This window comes from Durio zibethinus, chromosome 15, assembly GCF_047325235.1.
Source record: "Durio zibethinus cultivar Kanyao isolate XHJ-2024 chromosome 15, ASM4732523v1, whole genome shotgun sequence".
NCBI lineage: Eukaryota > Viridiplantae > Streptophyta > Magnoliopsida > Malvales > Malvaceae > Durio > Durio zibethinus.
Window position 1 is genome coordinate 19,122,000 of NC_143176.1, and position 15,080 is coordinate 19,137,079.

General features: G+C 28.7%; 2 protein-coding genes and 1 pseudogene across 2 annotated transcripts; all 3 read right to left on the reverse strand.

Moving 5' to 3' along the window:
• Positions 1 to 1,645: 1,645 nt before the first annotated feature.
• On the reverse strand, positions 1,646 to 4,679 carry LOC111302038 (syntaxin-72-like; annotated as a pseudogene).
• A 2,031-nt stretch (positions 4,680 to 6,710) lies between these two features.
• LOC111302040 (protein transport protein Sec61 subunit beta-like) lies at positions 6,711 to 7,694 on the reverse strand. The gene has a single exon (XM_022897977.2). It carries the CDS (start codon positions 7,410 to 7,412, stop codon positions 7,089 to 7,091), a length of 324 nt encoding a protein of 107 aa, XP_022753712.2. The 5' UTR covers positions 7,413 to 7,694; the 3' UTR covers positions 6,711 to 7,088.
• Positions 7,695 to 7,935: 241 nt separating this feature from the next.
• LOC111301209 (MLO-like protein 6) lies at positions 7,936 to 14,693 on the reverse strand. Its single transcript, XM_089744685.1, has 15 exons — positions 14,435 to 14,693; positions 14,288 to 14,345; positions 13,917 to 14,152; positions 13,091 to 13,207; positions 12,821 to 12,881; positions 12,249 to 12,337; positions 10,302 to 10,376; positions 10,074 to 10,168; positions 9,822 to 9,871; positions 9,686 to 9,726; positions 9,404 to 9,577; positions 9,294 to 9,329; positions 8,902 to 8,969; positions 8,744 to 8,804; positions 7,936 to 8,571 (listed from the first exon to the last, which is right to left on the reverse strand). Exons 1-15 carry the CDS (start codon positions 14,555 to 14,557, stop codon positions 8,128 to 8,130), a joined length of 1,728 nt encoding a protein of 575 aa, XP_089600811.1. The 5' UTR covers positions 14,558 to 14,693; the 3' UTR covers positions 7,936 to 8,127.
• Between the last annotated feature and the right edge of the window lie 387 nt (positions 14,694 to 15,080).

The window sequence follows — 15,080 nt, forward strand, 5'->3', positions numbered from 1 at the left end:
CCACACCCAAAAATATCCCAAAATTCTAAAGATAAGCATGAAAATCTTATATGAAGTAATTTATTCCCAAATGTCACTTAGAAGATGGGATATTTAGAAAATTTTATTTTATTAAGTTTTTTTCGTACAAATCATTAACTTGCAATAATAATGAGATTAAACAAATGAGTAAAAAATATATATCACTAAAAATGAAATCTTAAATAAAAATAGTAGCACATATACTTTGCTTAAATGTTGAGGAGTCATGATGGTTTCATTATATCTAAGGACCTAATTTCAAAATTGCATTTCATCATCATGCATAACATCCATTGGTATACATGCATCTATTCATTATTGTTTATACTCGTTTCACATGTGTACACCTTTAATTATCATTTCCTAGCTAATTGTACCATCATTAGTTTTTTTGCATAAAAATATATTTTTTTAAATGTAGTTTAAAAATGAAGAATTATAAAATAAAACAAAAATAGTATTCTAAAAGAAATAATTCTTAGTACTCTAACTAGATATTGAAAAGTCATTAACAATTATCTTTTACAAAAAATGTTATTTTCATTTTTAAGAAATGTTATAATAAATCTTAGGCGAAAAGAATTATCATTAAATTCTATCTAAATGTTGGAAGATTTTAAGGTAATTCTTTAATCTAAAATTTTTTTGCAATATTCCTAAATAAAAGACTAATAACATTGATTTTCTTTTTTGAAAAATGAAGGAAATTATTATTAAATTTCAAGTTCAAACCATTTTATCCAACCTTGAAAATAAGGCATGATTAATGGGTACCAATTTTTTTAAGCATTATGAGGGTTCTAAATTTTCCTCACATATAATTGATTTTCAAATCCAATTTTATTTTCGTAGATTAAAATTTTTTTTTGATAAACTTTAAATTTGTTTTATTATTTTATTAAAAGAATAAACCTTTTAGATGATTAAACGCACCTAACAAAAAATGACTTTCTTGTTTTTCTCAATTTTAAAATTTTTTCATCTAATAATCCCAAAATCCATTATGACAATACCATAAAAGCTAGTCTAATCGATTCAGTGCACAGAGCTTACTACACGTAATGTGAAAACAGTAATTCTGACCACCTAAACTAGGAAATACAAGAAAAGCATAAAGGGAAAACTTTTATCTCAAATCCAAAGTGTTTTAAACTGACTTTAATCTCATAAGAATAAGGAATATTGAAGAAACCAAAAAGAGCTTATGGAGACTAAAAATTGAATTGATATAATATAAGGAAAGATTTTGGATTTAGTTCCTTAAACCAGCAAAAAAATTGAAAACAAGATAAGGGATTCTCATAAGATGCTGATTTTTTTTTTGTCATTTTATATTTCTATGTGCAGTTCCCAAAGAATGATCTAGCTAATCACATTATTCACCACATTCAGCTTCAATTTCTAGTTACCCAATAGCGATGCTAAACTTAATCATCTTTCCTAGCTGATGGTTTTGGACTACAACTTCATACCTTGACTATGGAAGCTAATAAATAGAAAGTAGGTTCAACAGTTTCATAATTCATCAAAAAATATAATATAATACTATTTGTGATGAAAAAACTAAAGACGAAATGGTGGCAAAAGCATTTAATATTGTCATCTATAAACATGATCGTAAGGCTTACTTGTATATATAAGAAGCAATTCCTAGAATTACACACAACAGAATAATGCCAATGCAAAAGTTTCTGCTGGATCTTATTTGCAACAAAAGAAAAAAAAAAGATATTTATATGTACCCTTTGACCTTTCTGGAAAAAAAAACGTGTAATGAATCCTAGCAAATTATATAGGACGAATTTGGTAATTGAAACAATCATTTTGTATGAATTACCTGGGTAACAGTTTTCTTGAGTCTAACATTAGTCATTCGAATATTAGATGTGGCCTTGTCTACCTGTAAAATCAACATAGTAACATTTAAGTGACGCATTAATGAATCTTGTTAACAGTTGTTTGATTCTAAGGCCAAAGTTAAAGACATGAAAAGTAACAAAATTCCCACTTTTTATCAATTTCATCCATTAAAGGAACTTGTCTATCCATTTCCTAAACATGTTTAAACAAATAAGTAATCTTTTGTTGCTCTTAATTGTCGTAATAATTTTGAAACCGTTCGACGAATTTGAAAATAACAAAAAAAAAAGTCATCACTAATCTTTTTTGATTAAGTGCAATTGGTCACCTATTAAAATATATCTTTTTAATAAAATCTTAAAATTAATTTAAAATTTATTAAAAAATAATTTTAGGATTTACGAAATAATTTGGGTCTGGGAGTCGATTATGTATAAGGATAGATTAATACCCCATTAACGTCAGTTTAAAACAATACCAATTAATTAATTGTTATCCTTTAATCTTGACAAAAACGATCTTAGTTTCGATATTTACAAAAATAATTTCCTTTATTTCCTTTATTTATCAAAATTTTAGTTTTTAATTCTTTTTATTATTGTTTATTATTTTTTCAACATTCAATAAAAATAAATTAGAATCTTTTTATTGAAATAATTATTAAAATATTCTAATACGTTGGTAACATTAAAAGCACTTTTCTTCACCCAGAGATTTTTTAGGCATTGCTTCTCAGAATACTTTAAAATCTCATCCTTGGAGGCTTGTATTTATTTTTAATAAAAATAGGACCATGCATGCAATGCAAATGACAATATATTAATGTACACATTTAATTTTCTCTTAAAAAATTTTATTAGTCTTTTTATTATTAATTTTTTTGGAAGAAAAGAGAAATTTTATCATATTAAAAATTTTTATAAATACTTCAATATACTGATAGTATTTTAAAAAATCTTCTCCCCTAGAGAATTCTTGAAGCATTATTACTCAAAATACCTTAAAATCCTATCATTGGGCAAAATTTTTTTCCCTCATTTTTATTATTTTTATTAATAATTTTAGTTATTTTATTATTTTTATTAATAATTTTTAGTTAATTTTTATTTTATTTTGTAGAAAAAAAAAGGAAGATATTTATTGTACTGAAAACTTTTTAAAAATCCATAATCAATCTATTATTTAATATTATTTTATTTTAATATTTAATTATAAAACTAAATAATAAAATAAAAATAAAAGTAAAAATAAAACAATAGGTTTAGGGTAAAAAAAAAGAAATTGAGCTCTGAATCAAATAAATTGAAATCGAACTTCAATCTAAGAATTCAATAAGATCCGAAGAATTTAAAATCGAGGCTCAATTCAGTCTATCCAAACAAATTTAGTGTGTATAATATCATGACCAAACCAAAATTATGCGTAAAATACTAAACCTCATTCATGTCAATAGCCATATTTTTCAGTGTATCCAATCCTTCTGATATAATATCAAGACCTTCATCCTGCACACATGATAAATCCAATCAAATGATAGTGCATAAAGATGCGGCGACTACCAAAAAAATGAAATATCAGGAAACTCACATGCCTGTTTCATTTTTTCCATTTCATATTCTTGTCTAAATTGATTTGACTCTTCAGTTTGTTGGTAAAAATCACTATCAAAACGCTCCTCTGAAGGTTCAATAAAGGGTGGGGAAAGTATGAAGTAAAAATCAATATAAAAATGCATTTAAGATAACAGTAACTCGAGGGAGAAATAAGAGAATTACTAGCACCTCAATTACCTGATCAGTCAAATTTGATATTTTTGTTAGATAATGAAGCAACCCTCGTCCACAGGTTTGGTTCGTAGCAGTTGTAGACCCATCTGGCATGGCTTTAATCCTGTCGCGTAGCACAAGAAAAAGATCAAAATGAGTTTCTTGATCCTCTTTGGAAATTCACTTGACCAGTAATTAGATATCAATTGCATTTTAATAGAAATCCACTGTCAATCTTCTGTGTTCTTGAGTTGGCCTAAGCAATAAAATGCTGAATTTTACGAACATAGACAAATCAATGCCTGACTTTCTTTTAGTTACCAGTAGTGTCACTCTAACTCACGCTTACTGACTTTTTTTTTTTGAAAAAAAAAATTTAGTGCTAAATATAGAATTGAAATTGAGTTCGCTTTTGATACAATATAAGTATAATGTTTTAACTTCATATATCAGATTAAGAAATTAATGCATGTCAGAAAATAATTTTTCAATGAAATAAATCATTTTTAAAGTGAAAGATAAAATTTTAACAAATTAAAATACACAAACTTTTTGTCTTTGACTGGTAGTAGAAAATCCAAATTTTATTGACTACACAAAAGGATGAAGGTAATTATCTTTTGGAGCTTATAAAAAAGGCTTAGTAAACAGAATTGGACCTTCTTTTTAGCCAAAATTTGTAGCTTAGGGACTTCCTCCATCAATCAGGCCTTTATCCGACGAACCTCAGCGCTCATTTCCATCGCCGCAGCTCTATTCTTCTGCATCGGAACCATCTCAGGTTTCTTCATTTATTCCAATAATATTTTTAAAAAAATATTAACGCTTGAAAAGAAAACAAGAAAACAAAAAGAAAAAAAGGGGTGAGGAAAGGAAGCGAACATTGATAGCATTATCGGTGTCGACAAGAGCATAAAGGCGAGAGAAGTCGTCGTCGCCAAAGGCATTGAGTTCGCGTTGCTTTTAGGGCTCGTACTTTTCTTATTTCTTGCAGATTTCCTCGACTCGGAAGAGGAAGTCGATCACTGTCATTTTTTAATTTTGGTTTTGGAAAGTGGCAAAAGGGAAAGGAGAAAAAGAATCTTGGATCTTTTTTTTTTTCTCTCGGCTTGATTCCAGTTCCATGGCTTTCGTATTTCGGTGTTGTTTCTAACACCTTGGTATGGGAGCTGAAACACCGCACCGCCTAAGGTTTGCTCTAATAATTATTACCACTTTCTTAAGTAAATTAAGTGCAAGATTCGATGTACTAAAAACAAAGTTCAAGATTCGAATTTCCTTTCATCATTGTTATTAGTGGATTTACTTTCAAGATTAAAAGTTATTTGTGCAGACCGTCACACCATCTTCTGTTAAATATGAAAGTAAATGAGAACCTTCTTAGACGTGCAACCACTCTCTCTACTATTCTATTTTCTTTCCGTTAATCTGCTTCCTCTCTTGGATAATATAAATATATATATATATATATATATCATTGTTATCAGTGGATTTACATATGATTTGAAGAAAAAAAAATTATTTGTACAAACAATTATATCACCACTTATAAAAAATAAAAAGGAAGTAAGTAATAGCCTTATCAAGCATGCAACCACCATCTTTACTGCTCTATTTTTCTTTTCTTTACTGCTCTATATTCCTCTTCATTAACTTGCTTTCTCTCTTTTTAAATTCTTCACTGATTTAGGGTGAAACTTAACTCCAACACCACCTAACCTCCTTCTTCTATCAGGTCCAACTGGTTCACTAGCTCAACTTTTTTCTTACCAATCCAGAAATACCCCCAACTCCATAATCTAGCGCTCTTTAGTAATATTTGATAAATAAGATGATGAATAAAATAAAATGATAATCTATCATATATTATTTTTGGTTTGTATCTTAAAAAAAAAAAAGATTGTAAGAAAAATTAATTATTCTCTTGCTATAAGATAATTTAATATTCTCAAAGTAAAGAGAATTATTTTTAATTTATGAAATTGAATTTATATGTTTTTTTATACCCTTAAAAATGACATTAATAATTTAAATTGTATAATTTTAAGAAAAAATAATTTTTATCAATAAATAATTTTTTTTTAATCTTTGTATACATCAAACACAAGATAGTATAACATTATTTAATCTAATGCTAACCATAATATTATTTTATCTATTCTATCATATCTTATACACCCCAAACACACACTTTACTAATAGAATTGGATAATTTCCTATATTCTAGAATGAGACTATAGTAGGTGTTTTCATAATTTGATTTTAATTGAATTAATCGATCGAATCAATTTAATTCGGTTAATCAATCAATCGGTCAATCATTAAATTAATTTTGATCAATTAACGAAAATTATTTTAGAAAAATTTTGGTTTTTGGTTAGTTTGATTCAAAAATCAAATTAATCAAAATTTTAACTAAAATATAACATAATATAAAGATAAAATAAAAAATATATAAAATCGATCATTTAATTTCATAACTTATTAGAGTTTTTAACATAATAATTTAGTATTTAAATATTTTATTGAATAATTTTATTTAATTTATTTAAAATATGAATATTTAAAAGTTTAAAGTATAATTTATTTTAAATATATTTATTATTCAATTAACCGAAAAAATTAACTGAACCAATTGAATTAAATTCGATTTTAAATTCAATTAAATTAATAAAAATAATATAATATAATTTGATTAATTCAATTTTAAATAACTCAATTCAAAATTAATTAACCTAACTAAATAAACACTCTAGATAGTATTACTGCATTAGATAATTTACCATAGTTGGAAGTATTATTTACACAAAGCCAAATGAGAATTTGGTGTGTCTTAAGATAAAGTAGTTACAAAATTTTACTCAACGAAACAAGATTAATAAATTTACACCCTCATCTGGCTGCCTCTATCAACATAAGACGCATAGGGATCAAAGGTAGATCTACCCTTTGGATTAACATGTTCATGGAGATCTTTAAAAAATTTTTTCATCAACAAAATTAATAAATTCTTCTATAGTTTTTTCATATATCATAAATGACACTTTCTGTCACAATCAGAGCTTAAGAAAAAAATGTAGAAACAATTGCCTTTTCTTTCCCTGAAAATGTAACCTTTTAAATCCCATTGTACAGAAACAATTAAAATTAGTAAAAGGATGAGCAATGCCCACTTCCGCAACATTATAGAAGAGGGTGGAAGGGAAAAAAAAGAGATTCATTTTGTCGGAAAAGTAATAAAATGAACGAAATTAGAAATTCACAGCATCAAAAAACACTAGATAACGAGCATGCCATCCATCATTTACAGAGCTAAAACCAAAATTGCTCAAACGAAACCACAACCCGAATTTAAAAAAAGAAAAAGGAAGAGTAGAATTCAGTTATAGATTCATGAACCGGTCACAAATCCGGAAAAGAAGATCGGGTTCGGGTCATGACTCAGGGCCCAGATCCGGCTTTGGCGCGATAGAGCTTGCCGAAAACGTGGAGAGCGGTGACGAAGCCAATGAAACAAAGACTCATGACTAGGACAACGGTGGGGGAGATCTTCAAGCCCGGAGCATCGTCGGTGTAGAATCGGAGCATGTTGCTTGCAGAACCGGAGCCCACGGAGTCCGAGGCGGAGGCAGAGGAGGAGCCTGCGACAAGCCTGCGGCGGCGCATGCCGGCTGTTGCAGCAGCTGAGCCGCGGGGAGCCATGACGCCTGGACGGGATGTGGTGGAGGAAGCGGCGGACTGCGACTGAGAGGAACCTCTTGCCATGGTTTGGGAGAAGGAAATGGGAATGTTTTTTCCCTTTTTTTTTTTTTTTTAAGGAGTGAACTGCGGAGGTAAATGGGTAATAATTTGGACGATCAGGGATTGTTAAGCATTGACTAATTATGAGCGTCGACCGTAAGGGGGTTTCGTTATGAAACGAGGAGATCGGGTAGGTTCGGGCAATGAGGCGGTTTGGTTTGGTTTAGTTTGGTGTTTTCATTTTACTTTTTTAATATAATTTAATAATTATAAAAATTATATTGTTTTACAAAATTTTTTAATATTTTATCCAATTTTTCTATTAATTTTATATGTTTCTAATTCCTATTAACAAAAATATTTTTAATTTTTATTTAAAAACTTTTAATTTAATTTAATATAATTAACCACCAACTAAACATTAGCTTCTATGGCAGGATATGTGATGCGGAAATTATTGTGCATCTCATGTGAGTTAAATAAATAGGATAAGAGGTTAAAAATTGTCTGTACGCAGCTGTTTATACAAAAACAAATTATGCAAAGATAATGAAAAGTTTATCCTTGAATTAAGCTTCATTCTTTTACCAAAAGAGTCCAAAAAAAAAATATTATGCTTCACAGGATGATTCAGAATGATCATTTGGCCTCATTTCTCCCTTGGCCAAGTCTAACTCGTGCCATCAGCCATCTGATCATGGTATATACATACCATCTAATTTAGATCCCAAATGTACGTTTACATACTCATTCTTCTATCAAATGAAAATTCTTTTGGCCCTATGTTAATTTGGTGCTGCACAGGTTTACGTTTTTCACTTGAACTCGGATCGGTTATATCTCTATCATCGTTTTTTTGAATGTTTTCCATTATATTATGATCGTGAGATGATGAACCATCACCGTAATTGGGATGGGAGGAGGACGGCGAATCCATGTCCCATTGCTCGATATTGAAATTCGATCTCCTTGGAGAAGTATGGAGGCTGTCCATTTCGCTCGGCCGGTAGTTTCTCAAGAGGTGAACCGGGGAGGCATGGTGTGATGGGGTGTTTGGTCTGCTGGAGAAAGGGGTCACCGAGCCCTTGTTCTGTTTGACATTTTTCTTAGCCGTATTGTGCCAACTCCTTAGAGCCCTGGCCACTCTTTCGTTGAATATGGTTGGTTTCATGTTCGAACCCATCTGATCATAGCAAAAATTAATTAAATGGCGAACAATTCCCATTAAAATTTTATTACTTGGAAAGTTGAAAATATAGTTTATAGTCAATGAATAGGGATCGGATAATTCTATTTTTTGTTTTTCAAAATCGAACCAACCAGTCACCCCTCTCAATGTATGTTTTTTTATTTACCTGTGTAACAAGGGCGTAAAGGGGAAGAGTGACATAGCTGCAAAGAATTTGAATGAGAACCCTATAAAAAAATAATATACGATGTTAGAATTCCAGAAGCATTAATTCTAAAAATTTCTATTGACATGGATGGCTGATGAGATAGTTTGAGTTTTTACCCCATTGAAATTCTGATGACTATATCTTCCACCTTCTCATGGAAGCAAGATTTGAATCCAAATTCACGCTGTACCCAGAACCAAAAACAAGAAATTTTATTAGAAATTCATACTTGTTCACATAAAAATTAAATTTTATAATTTTAAATTCGATACGAAAATAATATAAATGTACATAAGCGATCATTTTTAAAATTTTATTAAAAGTGAGTTTAATAAAAATTAAAAATATATTTTGTATTTAATGAAATTAATTTAATAATTTTTATATTTTATACATATTTAACACAAAATAAATAAAATACAAATACATAAATTTTAAGTTTACAAAAAATCAAACCCTAACAAACGTGATAACTACGAACAGGAGAGAAAAAGGGCAAGAAATGTACCCAACTCCATGCAAAGAATGCAAGCTGGAAGGCATTCTGCAACAAAGAAAAAAACAGAAATTTAATAAAGGAGTATATAATTTTGAAAGATTTCATAAAGATAGTTATACCTGGAAAAGAACGAAGTTGATAAGATGAAGAAGGAGTCTGGGGCGGTTGAACCAGAAAAGGTCATCGCCAGGCTGAACGACCGGCACTCCTTTCACCACCTCTCCTCTCTCCTGAATTCTTAGCCCCATTTTGGTTATGATCACCTGTAGCTTTGTCCCCACTAGCAGGATGATCTGCGGGTTTATCCCCAAATCAGAGCCGTTAATCTCTTCTACCTAATAATTGGTAACAGATTATGCTGTAAGAAACTGAGATTGAAGATCTAGAGAGATTATGCTTACAATCAAAGGGATAAATGGCAGCCACAGATAAGAATGCCATCCTGTCCACAAAATATAATTGAATTAATATTACTTGAGTCAAATGAAAATATTAAAATAATATTAATATTAAAAAGAACATAATTAATTTACTCACCATGAGTGTTAAAGAGAAGGAAGACTACAGCAAAAAGCCACATTGGAGGACTGGAAAATTGATTTAAAAAAAGGTTCAATCTATAATATTGTAAATTGACAAGAAAAGAAAAAGAGAAATAGGAGTATAAAATAAAAAAAACCCATTAAGATAGATAAAAAAAAAAAAAAAAAAAAAAACAATTGGGATTCAATTCTAAATCCAAAAAATTTCTTCTTTTATTTTCTAATAAAAAATCCTGAAATTAATTACCTGATGCCCACCACGACTTTGAAATCTTCTTCCAATGATCGATTTATGTATTTTTGGAAATCAAATTTGGAGTGGCTTTGGGGTGCCAAGTGTGCCTGGGAAGATATATAAAATTTGATGGTTACATATATAATTACTTAATTAGTGGAATGTTTTAAAATATTTAGAAAAATTTAGGCTTTTAATATATGTATAAGAAGGGGGGAAGAGGAAGGAATTGGGCATTACCATGATAAATCCATGTCGGAGGGTCAAGTAATCAACTTTAGGGACTGACCTAACAAATTGTCTAAAGAAACAAACCTGGAAAAAAACAAGTGACAAAGTGTGAGATTGGAAACATTATGAAAATCATATCTATGTATATATATGTATATAAATATATAAATTTTGCATTTAAAAGAAATAGGGATGCCATTGGTATATATTTTTTTGTTTATTAAAGATAGTATACTAAAAATGGAAATTGAATAAAGTTCCAAAGATGAGGTATATATAATAGCTTTAAAAAAAAAAAAAGAAGTTGCAATTTGGAGAAATAAAATTTCAATTTTAAATTTGTTGAATGTCACATAATTTTTAAAATAATTTAATGAACTAATTAAATTAAATCTTGAGTCCATATATAATAGCTTTTTTTGTACACAAACTAAATGGCTTTTTAAATTACTATACATGAATAAATCTTAGTTAGTAACTATTTTGAAGCATGAAATAATTGTACTAATTGTTAAATTAGAAAGTTACATAATAAGCCGTATTATATTATTTGGTAGCATAGATCAAGTTGGGTTAGGAATAGTTTGATTGAGCAAATACACATTTAAAAGTCAAATTATAATACTCTCTTTGTCCCATATTGTTTGTCATGTATTTATTTTTTATGAAATTTAAAAAAATTAACTTTAATATATTTAATAATAAATTTAAACTTTTTTATAAAATTAAATTTTTATGATTTTTTATGTCAAAAAATAAAAAATTTTAAAATATAAAACTTAAAATTTTCAGATATTTTTAAAAAATAAAATATAATTTTAAAATATCAAAATAAATAAATAAATAAATAAGACAGACTGAGTATTATTTATACACATATATTTAATTTCATGCTGAATGAGGTTAAAGAATTAGTAAAAAAAAAATGGGGCAATCAAAGTCAAAAGCATTAATTTCATAGAGCACAGCTGTTTAAACAAAGTCAAAGCGGCGGTGGAAGTTGGAAAATAAAATTGTGTTGGCCATGGAGTTAGTTGGCTGTGGTCCTTGTATAGAAAGGCAGCTAATGGCGACCGTTACCTTTTTCATACATATTTTTTCCGAGCGGAAGACTCGCAAATATTTTTAATGTGATTGGAAACTAAGGTCAAGACAATAGGGTTAAGGATATAATATTATTATCATTTAAGCAATAATATCGAATACAAAGTGTAACTTGACAAAATGACATCTATTAAATTTACTATGCAAATTTCAAAATCTATAATATTTTTTATTTTTATGTTGTGATTTTAAAAAAATAATAATATAAATAAATGAAAAAAATCAACTTCTTCGCATGGATAATAAAATCTTATATGGTCAAATAGCCGAAGAGGCTAAGACAAAAATAAGAAATAAAAACTCTAAAAGAAATTCAAGTTATAAAAATAGAATAGAGTAATTTTTTCCTCAAAAAGTTTTGCTGTTATTTCTTTAAATAATTTGAAAGTAAAAAAAAAAAAAAAAAAAAAAAAAAAAAAAACCTTAAAATTTGTTTGGCGAAATTAAATTGTATTTTGACCACTATTTCTAATGTTTATGTGCTATATAGTACGAACTCAAAACTGAGGAATGCTCTCAGTAAGGCTTTTAAGGAAAATTCGAGTTGTTCTTGAAATAAAAAATTTTACCTCTGACGTACAAATCAAGTCTCAAAAAGTCTTCATAGTTTTAAAGGACAAAAAGAAAAGAAATTGTGGCCAGAAACATTTTGTTTTAGAATAGCATTTTTAGATGACAATAAAAATTATTTTAATTCATTCAATTATTCTTAAAAAATAATATTTAATAAATTTAAATTTTAAGTTTCGAATTTGTAATCTCTTTTTCTATATCTAAATTATGATATATTTCATTAAAAAAAATAGAGTAAAAGAAGACACTAAAAGAGAGGGCCAGTTGAAAGATTCTTACAATCCACATAAGGAAGGGGGTTTTAGTCCAAAAGCTCAAATGCCTTCTTCCGAAAGATGTTTCCCTTGCAAATCTGAACCGCTCAGGATCTGTTCAAAAACCGTACGCCATCATCATCATTAATAAATAATAATCAATGAAAGTTTGAATTGATCAATTCCTAACCAAATTTATCAAAAATTTTAATAACATAATAACAAGCTAGTCATTTCAAATTATCGACATATTAATCATTTAGTTTATTTTAAACTTAATCCGCCCTTAAAAAAAAAAAAAACCTCTCACATTTTCATATGTATCTTTCTTTTTTCCTAAAAAAATGAAATAAATTAATTTTAAAATGAATAATAAATTCTACTAATTAATTTCTCTTCCTTTCTTTAACTCCTCATAATGTATAATTTACCTGACCCTGAAAGGGCTGGCACAAATTTTTTATTTATAAAACAGGTCGTAATTTGAAATCTAAACTCAAAATTTAAATAACGTTTTTAATAAACTTCATATATATATATATATATATATATATATATATAGATATATAAAACTTGGTTGTAATTAATTTTACTAACCGTGTGAGAACTGGTATTCAACTGTTCTAGTTTCCTTTTCCCACCTATTCCAACTTCTCATCTACAATCAGAAACACGAATCCAAAATTATATACATTATTGATATAGAAAGAGACCGTACCTGATCTTTTACTGATCAGTAAAACAAATGTATGTATTTCTCAATTTAACAGGTTGAATTCAAATCTTAATTTTTTTTTTAAAAAAATATAAAGTAAAAGAGCGAGTAATATAAATAGAAATACTATAGGACAAGTATTTTGAGAATACCTTAGCTCTGCCCAATGCCATTGTAAGAATACAATAAAGGACATGAAAAAGAGCTAACACGAAGATGAAAATGTGGAGTTGGTGAATACCATCCGCGGAAACAAATGGTACTTTACCCTGCAAATATTTATACATAAGTATAATTAACAAATTTAGTAATTGAGCCAATCCCTGGTCTCAGGATTTCCCCCGCTCTTAATTATGCGTGAACTAATACACGTACTAACAATTTAGTGCTTTCTCATGGCATAGAGTTATAGTAACATTTTTTTTTATACAAAGAGATTAATTATAATATGAGAATAGAGGAAGGTAGTGTAAGTGTTCAGATTTAAATTTTAAAAATGTCATTTTTTAAAAGTAATTACATGAACCATTTGGACTAAATTATGTGTTTTTTTTTTTTTATTATTCCTTCATTAATTTGCAAAAACTATAATTTGTATTATAATGTTCAAGATTTGAAAATCAAATGCCTGCATGATATATATATATGAATTTATTAATAGATTTATTTAATTATAGACTTTTTCAATAATAATCAAGATTAGTTTATATATATGCTATAATTTTATGGATAATTTCTATGCCATGCATGAATTTCAAATCTCACAAATTAATGCTACTATATACTCCATATTTCTAGCAAGCAAGAAGCTTATCTAATAAGTTAAGACAATTATCGAATCATGTGACACGACATGGACTTTTTCCAATCTCAGAATGATTTTTGGGTCAATTTGTGTAAGGTCGTGCAAGATGGACGGTTCTAATATTTTTGGAACGTAGGAGAAGAAAGATTTCAAGAGATGGAATATATACATACCTCTGCACATTTGTCCTCTGACACTCCGGCCAATGAACGCCGGAAAACTTCACCGGAATCAGATATTGCCAGAAGTCTGCGGCGATGCCCGGAAGGCACAGTTTCTCCCCTTTTCTCTTCCTGTTTCTTATTGCATGGATGCCAAGTAGATTCAACTTTCTCCGATACGCATATACTTAATATTAAACCTTGTCCTATTGTTAGGAGCAAGGATATAAATCCCATCAACATCAGCTCTACCACCGAAAAAAAACCATAAAATATCAGCTTTCATCATCTTAATTTGAGTGATGAGGGTTCGACTCTGGTAACCTCAAGTACCAAAAAAAAATGAATGACATATAATTTGATATCAGTTAGGTAAATTTTACCTGATTTGATCTTTTCAAGAGCTTCATAAAGTGCTCTTTTATGTTTCTTCATTAACCACTGGAAACAAGGTGCAAAGAAATGATTAATTTTGGAGCTTAAACTTTGATTCTGAAAATCAGGTTTAACAGAAAAACTATAGATCATACCTTTCCTATTATATGGATTATGTGTTCAATGATTATTGAAATCAAAACCAAAACAAAACAAACTACAGCAACAGCCCATGTCGGTGTTTCCTCCAAAGACCTTCCTCCACTTCCTCCAGCCATATTTTCTTTTCCAACTTTAAACTTCTCAACCCTTTGATCAAAATAAGCAAAAAATTACTTCAATTGTAAAAAGAAAAAAAAATTTGTCACCCAGCCAGATTGAATACCGGATGATCAGTTTAAGCCGGTAGAATGAAGTTTATATAGGAACATATTTGGAAAGAAAGAAGCAAATATAAATACCTCCATATATGTAGAGAGAAGGAGTTGTTTATTTCTCTCCTTGTTTAAAAAAAAAAAAAAAAAAAAAAGAAGAAAGAAATCAAAGGAAGCTGCAAATGAAGTAAAGAAGCGTATAAGGGACAAGTTTTTGACTTTGACTTTGGGAACGCGTAAGAGATGTATGAAGCGACGGAAATAGCGAAAAGAAGAATAAGGATAAAAACAATAATCGATGACATGATCAAATATCCCAAAGTTCAAACCAACAGATTTCTTGGACTAAATTGAAAATACTGGTTTATTTATTTGTATCATTATGTAATCACCGTTGATCACTCGCCTGAGTCAACCTTCCTGGTTT

Excerpts from the sequence above, each read along its gene's own strand:
- LOC111301209 (XM_089744685.1), bottom strand. The coding sequence starts at position 14,557 with ATGGCTGGAGGAAGTGGAGGAAGGTCTTTGGAGGAAACACCGACATGG. Across the intron at positions 9,330-9,403 it reads TCAACTTCGTTCTTTTCCAG|AATGCCTTCCAGCTTGCATT; the intron begins GTATAACTATCT and ends TCTTTGTTGCAG. Across the intron at positions 8,572-8,743 it reads TTTACGCCCTTGTTACACAG|ATGGGTTCGAACATGAAACC; the intron begins GTAAATAAAAAA and ends TGCTATGATCAG.
- LOC111302040 (XM_022897977.2), bottom strand. The coding sequence starts at position 7,412 with ATGGCAAGAGGTTCCTCTCAGTCGCAGTCCGCCGCTTCCTCCACCACA.